Consider the following 12848-nt stretch of genomic DNA (forward strand, 5'->3'; position numbering starts at 1 on the left):
TTTGCTTTATTCTCCTGTTGCAGTTTGTGCGTGTCTCCTCTAATACCCCCCCAAGCGTAATTTACCAGCTGATGACGCAGCACTGGGGACTTGATATACCCAACCTCTTAATATCTGTGACAGGAGGAGCTAAAAACTTCAACATGAAGCTGAGACTGAAAAACATATTCCGGAGAGGGCTTGTTAAAGTAGCGCAGACAACAGGTAAGGCAGAATCCTGCTCCAAAGCCACCAATAAAGGACACATTCCTGTATTGTTTCTCTGTTTCTTTATGTAATATTGTTATCTGCTCCCTCACTTCTCCAGATGGTAAGAGGGTTACAAGGAAGCAGCACCTACTCAGGTTTCGTTTCATATGGAAATAAATCACTGGAAGCATACTGGTGTTTTGTAATATTTGTATTTATTCACAAATATACAAGTTGCACTTCGGTGGAGATACAGCATCAGGTATTCCAACTGACACCCCCACCAAAGTTCACCGCATCCACATCAAGTCTTGCAGCACCTTTAGAGGTCCAGAAGTTCAAAATCCGTCCTTTTTGTCTGATTCTGTCTGCCTCAAGCTGCTATGTGGAGGGATGTGTGCTATGGAAATATCATTCAGATTTTTGCTAGCCATTGATAAAGTTTGCCATTAAGAGCCAATAGCTAGGATTGTCATATTTCAAAAAGTGAAAATCTAGACACAAAAGTTGTTGAGCTGTTTTTTGTAAATAAATAAATTGAAGTTTTTAGGAAAATCACCAAAAAAACCCCAACACTTCTGCCATACACCCGGGATTTTCCAGACTTTTCAGCTGCTTTCTAAAAATTCCGCCTGGACACCACACCATTTTCGATGGACAAATGCCAGATGTATGGTAGCCCTAAGCTAATCTCCATTGTTTAAAATGGGGGTTTTGCTGTGCAAAATGTATCTTAACCAGTGTGACCATTTTAGCAGCCTCTTCTAACAACTATAGAAACCTAAAGTTGGAAGGGACACAAAGAGACCACCCAGCCCAATCCCTAATTTGATAACACTATTTTGACCTCTTCTTTCAATCATTAAGAATCAGATGGACCCCTGAGGTGGTTTTCAATCATTAAGAAGTAATAAAACCTAAAATAAAATTCCCAACAAAAGTAGATCAGAAAGCTAAAATAAGAGCCAGTAAAAAGACTTCATAGCAGTGGGGAACAAACACTCAACTCCACCAGACTAAATGGCTGGCAGGGTTGTTATTATTATTATTAAAAAAAATAAATGAAGTATTGCTCCCTAATCCTGAACAAAGATTCAGAAATGAAGTAGCTGGCCTTAATCCACTCATGTTTTTTGTTTCCCAGGTGCCTGGATCATCACTGGTGGTTCTCATGCTGGCGTGATGAAGCAAGTTGGAGAAGCAGTACGGGACTTCAGCATGAGCAGCAACTATAAAGGAGAGATTATCACCATTGGCATTGCAACATGGGGGACAGTACACAACCGGAGTAGCCTCATCTGCCCTATGGTGAGCCATTTTCAGGCTGTGCTACTAGAAGAATAGGATGCTTACAGCTCAGTCCCATACATGTCATATTTAATGTCATTTTTGCTGTTCTATCCTGATGAAAATATAGCTATATTTCATATACATACGTGCTTACTGTTCCTAAAATAGCGTGCAGGTATATCCATATAATTTCTCTCTCCCCCCCCCCCCAATATACTTAATCCAATTTGCATTTAAGCTTCTGCTGAAAAAAGAAAAGGAAGGAAACAGGTGAAATTAACAGGTGTATAGGATCACATGTGCACTGCAAAAAGAAGTTTTTGTTTTTTGTTTTGTTAAGACTTTGATGACAGATGAAGAAGGATGAGCAATAAGTTATAAGTTATAAATGCAAACCAATCATATACAAGTACAATTCGTTATAATGGTACTGCATTATAAATATAGACCAATCATATACAAGTACCATTTATTGGGGAGTGGAAAGTTTTGTGTTCTAACACCCTGCAGATCCTACTACTACCTCACCAAACTCTAAGAAAAGTAAGCACCATTTGTAGTGTTTGTTTTGGTACTAGAAAAAGACCTCAACATGCCCACTTTCAAAAAACATGCCACATTTTCTAAAGATAAGGCATTCCTCTACAGGAAGATTTTAGTGAAGCATGTTATGCAAACCCAAGGAAGAGTTAGAGCCCCAATAATTAAGTCCTTTGTTGGTTTCTGACCACTTCCCCCCCCCCAACCCCTGGATGTTTACAGGGTAGCTTCCCAGCTGAATATGTCCTGGATGAGGAGACTCAAGGGAACCTCTCTTGCCTGGACAGTAATCACTCACACTTCATCCTAGTGGATGATGGGACACATGGGAAATATGGTGTGGAGATCCCCTTGAGGACCAGACTTGAGAAGTTCATTTCGGAGCAAACGAAGGTGAAAGAAGGTAATTGTGATGCAGTATACAGGGTATCTCATTACTGATAAAAATCTGATGTGCAGTCTGAGCCCTTCCCTCCTCTAAGGCTTGTTTAGCTTGGAATTCATTTATGTCAGCCAGGCCAATGATGAAGAACTTGTTTCAGATTCTGTTGGACTTCAGCTCCCATCAGCTCCATTCAACATGGCCAATAGCCATGTTGGTTGGTGTTAAATTGATTACCCGCCCTTCATTATAGGCCCCTGGGTGGGTTTCAGTTATTTAAAATTCAGAATTAAAAACAGTTGAAACGCATTACATTTACAGGAATAGGTTCAATATAGGTTTTAAGCCCATCAACACCTGGAAGACCAAAGGTTCCCTCTTTGTAGGCTTCTGCATTAGGCCTTGATGATGTCAGGTTTAGAGTGGAGAGACCATGAAATATCAGGACATTGAAATATCAGGACATTATTTGCTAAGGTAAAGTGCCAAATGACTTGAATCCTGGGATCAACATCCATATAATAGGGGCACTGTTGTTAGAGATGGGAGGGAAGAACAGTTTTTCTTTAGATTTGGATGTTGCTTCCAGTGGTATGCAATTTCTTCCATTTGGTACTGCAGTCTTGAATATACTAGTTCAGTGTTTTTGATGCCAAGATGTTGTCAAGTGATATTGCTCAGCACATGCTTTGCGTTCTAAAGGTCCCATGTTCAATCCTTGACATCTCCAGATAAAAGTGGGAATGATTGTTTTCTGAAGAAAGTCTGAATGCTGTTGTTGGTCAATGTACAGTTGTGAGCTTGATGGTCTGACTTTGTCTAAGGCAGCTCCTATGTTCTTAGTTGTGACAGCATAAATGGCTAGACTTGTGACATGGTAGAATGCAGGGCAAGTGAAGGGAGGGGCACAGAATGATGGGAAAGGGCAAGTGGGAAAAAGAAGTTGGTGACAGTTGGACCTGAAGAGAGAACTGAGGAAGGTGGAAGAAAACGAATAGTCACCAGAAATTGAGGAATTATAAAGACCTGGTCTAAAAAATACATGTGTCATTGAGATATATCAATTCTAAGGGATTCTCAGGTCTCAATAATCAATGAGAAAATGACCTCCATGAAGAACTTGAGTAAAACAATGGGATTCCCAGCGGCAATGTATGCCTCTCAGGTCTACCTCAGCTGATATCCATGAAAACCCAAATGGAATTCCTACTCAGATGGTTTTATATCAAAGTCTGATTAGCTAAGGTAACAGGATGAGACAATGGCTTTGCACTGGAGAAGCTGCTGGCATAAGCATACATACTGGCAGTTGTGATGAACTGCCCTCCAGGGAGCAGTTTGCTAAGTGAGCCAAATTATGTTTGTGAGTATAAATTCAAATATTGTATTTATTTATTTTATTAAAATTTATATACTACCCGCTTTTAGGAAAACAAACAAACAAACAAACAAACTCCAAAGTACAAGTTTATGCTTGTTGCTGACCATTAGGCAGAAATGGAAAAGTGCTAAGGGTGTTGTCTCGGAAGGGTAGTAGGTAAAGTTGTGGTTTGCGGCAGCCATGCTGACTCATATTCATGTTACTGGGGTGAATCCCAACCAGACTCTGACTTTACAATTTGACATGGTTTTATTTTCTATATGAGCAATAAAACAAGAGCTGCAAAGTATAAGAGGAGGTGGAGGTTTTCATAACAAACAAAAAAAAATACAAATATGTTTTTGCACAAGTTTTCTGCTGTTGCTGTATCCTGTTATTAAGAGGATTGTATATTGGCCTTTTATCACTCCTATTGTATGTTGCCCTGATACTTTCCCCTAAAAATCATTTAAACAAAATAAGCAAAGGGACTGACTGCAAGCGGCAAACAACTGATACCATAGTGAGTAAGTAACCAATGGTGGCTTAACGCTGGCTTATTTGTGTGATGATGGTTGTGTTTGTTCATCATCATTAGAAATGTTAATTATGTAGCTGCTATTAATGATTGCTCTTGTTATTTGAGATAAATATTGTTCATTTTAACTGGATTCAAAGGTAACTGCCAATGGGCATCAGCAAGAAGGGAAAGAATAACTAGCTTTCTGCACATGGGACTGACTGAGCCTTTATTTCCTTACAGGAGTTGCCATTAAAATACCAATCGTTTGTGTAGTACTCGAGGGTGGCCCTGGGACTCTTGATGTAAGTACTCTACATGCATCAGGGCAACTAATTATGGGAAAAGAAGCAGAGTGTTGGAGAATTCAGAAATTGTTAACACCTGGATATTTCTCTCTCAGAGCACAGTGTGCCTCAATCACATAGTAACCACTTTTGTGGTGTCTGTGTGACATTGCAGAAACACATCTGGTTGTAAGTACAAAGCAGGAACTGGCTGTGCGGGCACAGAGAGTTCTGACTTGTACATTTCAAGCCCTTCTAACTCACACATAACAAAGCGATTCTGCATAGCAGAAGATATGAGAGTATGCCTTAGCTGTAAACAATGAGAATCGCTCTAAAACTGTTGAAACCTGCTCAACATGCTGAACGGCAGAATGAAGTGGCAGAGCAAGGTGGAATTCTGAACTACATCACTTACGACAGCAGATGGGAGAATCGTGTTTTTAAACTTTCACATAAGAAGTTCTTTATACTACTCCTTAATCCCAGATATGCTCCATAGATTACAACAGCATACAAGGAGAATATATATTCCGAAATATGATCTCCCACCTGTGCCATGTGATATGATACAGTTCAGAATTCCAAGATGTCATTCTACAAGCTTAATTCATAAATTGATATTAGTGGCAATATCAAAGTGATGTCCATGAGACAGCACCAGCTCAAATGTAGTCATGCTCCTATATTCTGTTCTACAGACCATCTACAATGCAATTACCAATGGCACCCCCTGTGTGATTGTGGAAGGCTCAGGACGGGTGGCTGATGTCATTGCTCAAGTGGCTAATCTGCCCATCTCCCAAATAAGCATCTCCCTCATTCAGAAAAAACTGAGCATATTCTTCAAAGAGAGCTATGAGCAGTTTACTGAGAATAAGATTGTGGAATGGACCAAAAAGGTAAGGCAAATGGTCTCTGTGCAGCTTTTACTGGGTTTTGTTGGTGAAGTTGCAATCATGAGCTAGGACCTTCAGTCCTACCTTTTCTTTGACATTTGCAGATCCAGGATATTGTGCGCAACAGGCAGCTCTTGACCATCTTCAGGGAAGGCAAAGATGGACAACAGGATGTCGATGTAGCCATTCTTCAAGCAATGCTCAAAGGTGAGAAGTGCAGTGGGTGTTGCAGATAAGCTACAGAGATCAGTAAGTGAAACTGTTTCTTTTAGGACATCCCTTTGTGTTGGAATGTGGTATTGCTTCAGAATGCAGCACAAGACCTTACTGTGCAGTAGAACCTTTTGTGTGTCATAATTTAGACTTCACTTACCTTGAGGGATTTGTTTCCATGGAAGTGGAGGCACAGCAAGGACACCTGATCACCATATGCAGTGAGCAAAATACTGTTGGAGAGAGAGGCTTGGAAGAGAGATTCCTACTCTCCAGTAGCAGAGTTAAACACAATGGTGATTGCTCAAAGAACTTTAAAACTTGGTTAGGTTTGCATCTACCCTCATCCACCTTTAAAGAATGTTCCCCATTAAAATACTTAGGCTAGAAAAAAATCACAGAAACTTAGCTTTGCAAATAAGTGATTTTTTTTACTTAAGAAATTCCCAGAAGTTACAGAAAACAAATCTCCATCTTCTGGCAGTAAAACAAAGATGAAAAGTTTCCAAGCGACTATAAAAAGAAAAGTACTTTGTTTCCTTACAAAAGGAATCATGCAATCTTTGGGTTTGCAAAGATGCAGGTTTTAAAATCTCACTTTTAAAGAGATTCAGTTCACTTACAGGATCAGCTGAGTGGGGAGCCAAAGCTACATGGCTCCTTCTTTGCTTGTTCTAGGAAGCATTAAGGGGGGGGGGCAGAGGCTGCTGACAGCCTGCTAAGCCACCTTCACTGGCAACCTGAGCTCAGGTTAACCCTTTCACACATGGAAGTGTGAGTCAGTAACTGTACAGTACAACAAATACTACCTGGTATCATAACCCGAAACTGTGACATTGCATGAAGTGGGATGTTGAACAATACCTAGGAGATACAAAGTCATCTGACACAAACACATTTTATTTGATGTGTTAAGTTTGATTGTTAACCTTACAACTCATAGGAGGTAACAGCAATTTAAAAAACCCCAGCTCAAATACTTAATAAAACATGCAAGCCACATAATGGAAACATTAAAATGACTCCATACTTGCTTTGCTCCAGCCAATAAATGTCAACATAAACAAGAAAGTCTCTTTGGAAAATGCTCAGAGTAACCAAGCTCTAGGCAGTAATGTTGGGTATGTTACATGTGCTTAAATCCACAGGATATTTAAAGAAGCAGTTGGGGGCCAAAAGGGTATGCTAGTGATACCTTTATGTTGCAAGGTACTTAGGCCTCCCAATATGTTTCTCTTGCCATTCATTCCCCTTCAAGTTCTGGATGTGCATGAGTAAGAGACAGCCAATAAAGGTCAGCCCTTTGCAACCTAGTTTCAGCCATGTTTTTGTTTATTCCTCTATTGCAGCCTCTCGATACAGAGATCACTTAGGCCATGAAAACTGGGACCACCAGCTGAAGCTTGCAGTGGCATGGAACAGGGTGGATATTGCCCGGAGTGAGATTTTCACCGATGATCATGAGTGGAAGGTAGGAAAGCTTTTGGTGACATATACTGGCAATGAGCATATCTGCTTTCTGCCTGCATAATTAAAGCAGGCTCTAAAAGCACTAGCCTTGGCTTGACTGCAAGCATGTGTCTTGGGAAGGCATGGGGTGTCTTGAGGGTGAAACCAGATGTTATAAGAGCTGCCTTGCACAGCTGCCATTCTGTGTCTCTTTGCTCTCCCTTCCTCCTAATATGTGCTGCAATACACTGTGTGACACCCGTGACATGTCATCATAAGGTGTGTCTCCCCACCTTCACACAATTGGCAGGCAGGGATGAGGAGACACAATGCAATGATGTTGTGTTGTGTTGTAGACACATTATGAGGAAGAGAGGGTCAAGAGTAATGGAATGGCAGCTCTTCCAGTTCTTTACAGTCATTTTGTAAGTAGCTTTGTGTTGCCATGGCAAAAAAGTGACTAATATTTGCAAACATGCCATAAAAACATATAAAATAGTTTTTAAAACAGTATGGAAACAACTAAAGCTAAGTTTAAAAACAATACAGAATGAACACTTAAGGCAGAGAGCTTCTCATCTAGATGCATTGTTAATACAAAAATGTATTCAGTTGTCTCTGCAAAGTTGTGGGTGCCTGTTGTATCTCAACAGTAATTCCTAGCTCGCCTTTGTATATTTCACTCAGTTGCATTGTAAGCTGCCCAGAGAACTTTTTGTAAGGGAATAATAGATCAGTGCAGCAGTATGCATGGTCTTATGTAACGCATCCCTTGTTTGCTATTGTTCATACAGAGGACAGAATAGCCATAATGCTTGTCTGGCAATGGCAGGCATACTTGGGATGATCAAAGAACAGTTTATTCAGAGAACTCGTGGTGTCAGAAGGTGCAAAACAACTCTTACATTGCCAGAGGTTTTTCCGTTTGGATGTGAACTCTTAAAAACTCAACCTTTACAGCTTGCTACTTTGAGGAATCTTTAAGACACCCACTTTTATCAGAAGTGTAAACTGCCTTAAGGGAGCGTGTCATGTTTCTTAGAGGTGTCCACAAAAAGCAGGGAAAATGCCATTTTTTTATTGTCTATGCCGAAAACACTCTCCCTGGTCAATTGGCACCAGAAGACAATAGCAGAGTAAGGTGGAATTATCCCATGGGCTCCAAGTAACATTTCATCAAATAGCGAATACTTTCACATTTTTAGGGTTTTTACAAATAGGTAAACCAAGTTATTTAAACCCTGTTGTTGCTCCACTGGCAGTGTGGTTGAGTGGCTGCCCTGTTGCTGTGACATGCTAAAGAGCTGGGTTCTGCCCTCACTGAAAAATCTTTTTAAAAAGGTAAAGGAGCCCTGACAGTTAAGTCCAGTCGTGAACGACTCTGGGGTTGCGGTGCTCATCTCACTTTACTGGCTGAGGGAGCCAACGTTTGTCCACAGACAGTTTTTCCAGGTCATGTGGTCAGCATGACTAAGCTGCTTCTGGTGAAATCAGAGCAGTGCACAGAAACGCTGTTTACCTTCCCACTGGAAGGGTACCTATTTATCTACTTGCACTTTGACGTGCTTTTGAACTGCTAGGTTGGCAGGAGCTGGGACCAAACAATGGGAGCTCACCCCATTGCAGGGATTCGAACCTCTGACCTTCCAATCGGCAAGCCCAAGGCTCAGTGGTTTACACCACAGCGCCACCCGCATCCCTTGAAAAATCGCATGTTATTAATACCTGTGTCATACATATTTTGTGTCAGAGCCAACATGGCAACTTCCAGCTACTTCTTGGAATGGGAGGCAGTGGTAACCATGAGGGGGTGGCATGTGTTGCTGACTGACCCCATGGGCATGGCTCACCCACTATTGTCCTGTTGTCCCTTAGGGTAGCATGCTGTGGAAAGACTCTTACTATTGGCTTCTCATGCATCCATCACTCCATGCTAGAAAGGAAGCGGCTGTGCCCCATCACCATCAGTGAGACCTGCTTGCTTCAATTTGTCTGCTGCTTTCTGTGCTTTGATGAGGTGTAAATGTGGACTAAACGGGAGATAGAACACTTGAACATATGCTGGCCAGCTTCTATCTCTTAGCTTTCTACTGCCTGCTTCATCTGCTTCAGGGACTTTGCTATAGCTATCAGCGGCTGACTTTCTAGAGACTGCTGCAACTCCTGTATGCTTCCTCATTACCTTTGAGCTTGCACTGTGTGTATGTCCATGTCTCTGTCTGTCTGTCTCTTTCTCTCTCTCCGCCCCCCCCCCTCATGGGGAGGATAACCTGCATTACCCTTGGTTGATGTTGTCTTTTTCTGGTTGTCTTCTTGGCCAACAGCCTTCTGATCTGCACCCAATGATGGCTGCTGCCCTCATAGCCAACAAGCCAGATTTTGTCAAGCTGTTTCTTGAGCAAGGTGTGCGCCTGAAGGAGTTTGTTACCTGGGACACCCTGATCTACCTCTATGAAAACATGGCAAACCCCAGCGTCTTCCACACAAAGCTACAGAAGGTGTTAATGGAAGAGAAGGAGCGCTCAGCTTTCTCCAAAGTGCCAAGAGTCCAAATGCACCATGTGTCCCAGGTGCTGAGGGAGCTGTTGGGAGATTTCACTCAGCAGCTGTACCCTAAGCCGAAGAACACTGAGAGACACCGGCTCTCTATCGCCGTGCCCCATATCAAGCTCAATGTAATGTATCTCCGCATGTTACTAATTCCTTACAACCTTTCATGGCACCCCTTTTTAGTACAGAATGTACAGGGCAGTCCATACATCCCCTCGCCACTTCTACTAGTGGTCCCTGCACCAATGCCAGGAGAACATCACCTTTGGTAAGCTAGTTATACGTATACATTTTAATATTATACTGTGTCTTGCAGTCAGTTTGCTGTAGCAGCAGAAGCAGAAGCTGAATGAAGAATTGATACTGGAGATTTCTTTTACTGGCATCCAGGACATTCATGCAGTGATCCCCCCTATTTCCAATGTTCAAGTTGCAAGTGCCATCAGTTATGTAACCAAAACAGCACTGCCCAATTGCAATAGAGAGGTATCAGCAGGTTTGAAAAAACCTTCCAGTTTGCAGAAGTAAAAAAATACAACTGTAAGGAGGGAAACCCTGTCAACCTACTGCCACAACTCAATGTTTGGGGGTATGGAGACAAAAATGGGAGTAGAATAGTGCAGCTGGAATCCTGCATGTCACACTGAAACATTTTGTTGCCGGTTCCATTTACTATGTCTAGTACCCTTTCTCCACTCACTGGTGCAAATTTTTGATTTTGACTTCATTTCGATATGATTGTGGATCTCTGTATCCCAGCCTCTCTCTTAAATTTAGTTCCAATATTTTGTTCCATAACTTCAAACCAGAAAAAGGCCTGATGTGCTGTATCTTCCTAGACCCAAGGAAATGGCCTTAGAATTAGTTAAGCAAGCTGAGGGCGAAAAAGAGACTGTACCAGGGTTAGATGACGCCTTCCTTGTGCCCTCTGTTGGTGGTAGAAGCTGAATGGTGAGTCTATGGGACTTCCGGTCGGCGCCATCGGCTAATGGTGGATCTCCCTCTGAGCTCCAGAGGGGGTCTGCTTTGCGAGTTCGGGTCCTGCCGCTACGGCGAAGCGGGGACCCTTTTAAATTACAGGCGCGGAAGCCTGTAAACAAGGAGACTCGGTGGGCACCATTGCGCCCCCCCGAAATCGAGAAAGAGCCTTTTTAAAGGCTCCGGAACGGCAGCGGGGGTAAAGCGCGGTGCTGAGAGTCGTCACCCAGCCCGTGAAGCGAAGCCGCATCGCCATAGCCGGAGAGCGCCGATTCCTTCCTGAAAATTTGGATTACAACTAAAACCTGTGAGTAGGACTGTAAAACGATTTGGATTTACAAATACTTAAAGTTTTGGCTGAAAACGGGATTGGCTTAAAGCAAGGAAGTCAGCACTTCCCGGACTGCAAAAGTACACAGCAAAGAAGGTTAAAAAGCTGCAACCCTTGAGGAAGCGTAAAGAACTAAGGGAACTAAACATTAAAAAGTGAAACGTCCCCCCCTTTTTGCGGGCAGGAGCGAAAGGGGGTGAAATTTGTGATTGGAACCTGCCGGACAAAGACTTAAAAAAACTTTTACCGCTATGTCAAAAACCTCTGAAACGGACTGCCTAAGTGAGAAAGCCGGAGAGCGAGAACTGTCAGTGAGTTGATACTTTACTTGCAATGTTACATTGGTTTAAGTCATTTGGCTCAGGAGAGCTACAAAATTACGGACTTGCTAAACTCTGAAATTGCAGGAGATTGATACAAATGACTGTTGGGGAACTCTAGGGGAATTGACTGTAAGACATTTTGCTTTAGAAGCTTTGGAAACTTTTTTCCCCTAGAGGACATTTTGGTAATTGTTTCAATTTGGAGTGTAACTATTAAGGCAGTGGAAATTTCCTTGGAAAAACAACTAGCAGGTGAGAGAGTGACCTTGGCTAGGCATGAGTGGTACGCCAGAAGAGACAACAACCAGATCTGGGAGACAATACAAAGCAAAATCTTTACAACAGCGCAGAGTCTCAGCCTCAGGCATCCCAGGGGCACCAGCTGCAACTGGTCAGACAAAAACAACAATGACATCAGACCCAGTAACACAAGCCTTAATCAAGATAAACGAGTCTTTGGAATCTCTGACAAAGCAGGGAGTTGAAAATAGTAAAAAATTGACAGAACTCTCAATAAAGCTTGACCAGAATACACAAAGTGTGAATGAACTAGGGAAAAGAGTGACGTCCAACACAGAATCGATTAATAGAATTTTAGAGGACTCTGCCAATATACGTAAAATTGCAGAAGAAGCTAAAGTCTCTGCTGATGAGGCCAAAGTCTCGGCGGATGCCACACAGGAAAAAATAGCACCAGTTTGCAAAAAGCTAGAAGACCATACACTGGCTCTGTCTATGTTGGAACTGGAGAGGAGAGATAGAAATTTAAGATTACGAGCAGTGCCGGAAAGTGAAAGAGATAATTTGGCGGACTTCCTTTCTAAAGAATTTTCGGATTTTTGGCAACAGGAGTTGGAGAAGGAAGAAATCAAGATAGTCACTGCTTTTAGACTGGGCAGAGCGCAAGGCAGAAAGAAGCCAAGGGATTGCCTGATAACCTTAGGATCAAGAGAGGAGAGAGATAAAATATTGAGCCTGCATTACCAAAGAACGCTTCAGATTGAAAATTCTTTTGTGGAGATTTTCAAAGATATCCCAAAGGAAATCTTGGACGCAAGACTACTCTATAAAGAACTGGTTGGATTATTGAAGAAGAACGACGTACTCTTCAGGTGGGAATTCCCGCAAGGTCTTTCTTTTAAATTTAAAGGTAGGAAAATAAGGATAAGATCAGCAGGAGATCGAGATCAATTTCTGAATCACTACAGGGAAGACCTTCTGAAAGGAACAGTTGGAGAGGAGCTAACATCAGAAACGAAAGACGCAACAGACATTTTAAATTTGACGTTTGGACTAAAATCACCGACAGAAGAAGAACAACCACTCGGAGCGACAGGAGGCAAGTAGTGTCAAGATGGCCCTGCAACTTCTAAGTTGGAATTGTAATGGACTTAACCTTCCGCGAAAGAGAAAAAATGTATTTCACTTGTTGAAAAAAGAGCAGTTGGACATAATTTGTTTACAGGAAACCCACATAACAAGATTGCATAGGAAACTACTCGTCAACAAGAGATTAGGCCAAGAATTTATTTCTTCG

The 12848-nt window shown here is 42.1% G+C and overlaps 2 protein-coding genes across 15 annotated transcripts in view; one reads left to right on the plus strand and one right to left on the minus strand.

The window, feature by feature from the left end:
• The window catches only part of LOC114597707 (endothelial protein C receptor-like), a 222794-nt gene that overhangs the window by 77835 nt on the left and 132111 nt on the right, over nt 1-12848 (minus strand). The window lies entirely within an intron of this gene.
• The window catches only part of TRPM2 (transient receptor potential cation channel subfamily M member 2), a 48383-nt gene that overhangs the window by 11485 nt on the left and 24050 nt on the right, over nt 1-12848 (plus strand). For 9 of the 14 annotated variants that reach the window (XM_077930010.1, XM_077930009.1, XM_077930007.1 and 6 more), the window contains 8 exons: nt 24-204; nt 1334-1497; nt 2242-2422; nt 4525-4586; nt 5270-5470; nt 5572-5674; nt 7030-7151; nt 9454-9804. In XM_077930010.1, the coding sequence (XP_077786136.1) occupies nt 24-204; nt 1334-1497; nt 2242-2422; nt 4525-4586; nt 5270-5470; nt 5572-5674; nt 7030-7151; nt 9454-9804 (1365 nt within the window). Of the gene's footprint in view, nt 1-23; nt 205-1333; nt 1498-2241; nt 2423-4524; nt 4587-5269; nt 5471-5571; nt 5675-7029; nt 7152-7923; nt 8018-9004; nt 9097-9453; nt 9805-9995; nt 10637-12848 lie in introns of those variants that run through there. The other 5 variants (XM_077930011.1, XM_077930012.1, XM_077930014.1 and 2 more) reach the window with 5 other exon arrangements.

Source organism: Podarcis muralis, chromosome 6, assembly GCF_964188315.1.
Source record: "Podarcis muralis chromosome 6, rPodMur119.hap1.1, whole genome shotgun sequence".
NCBI lineage: Eukaryota > Metazoa > Chordata > Lepidosauria > Squamata > Lacertidae > Podarcis > Podarcis muralis.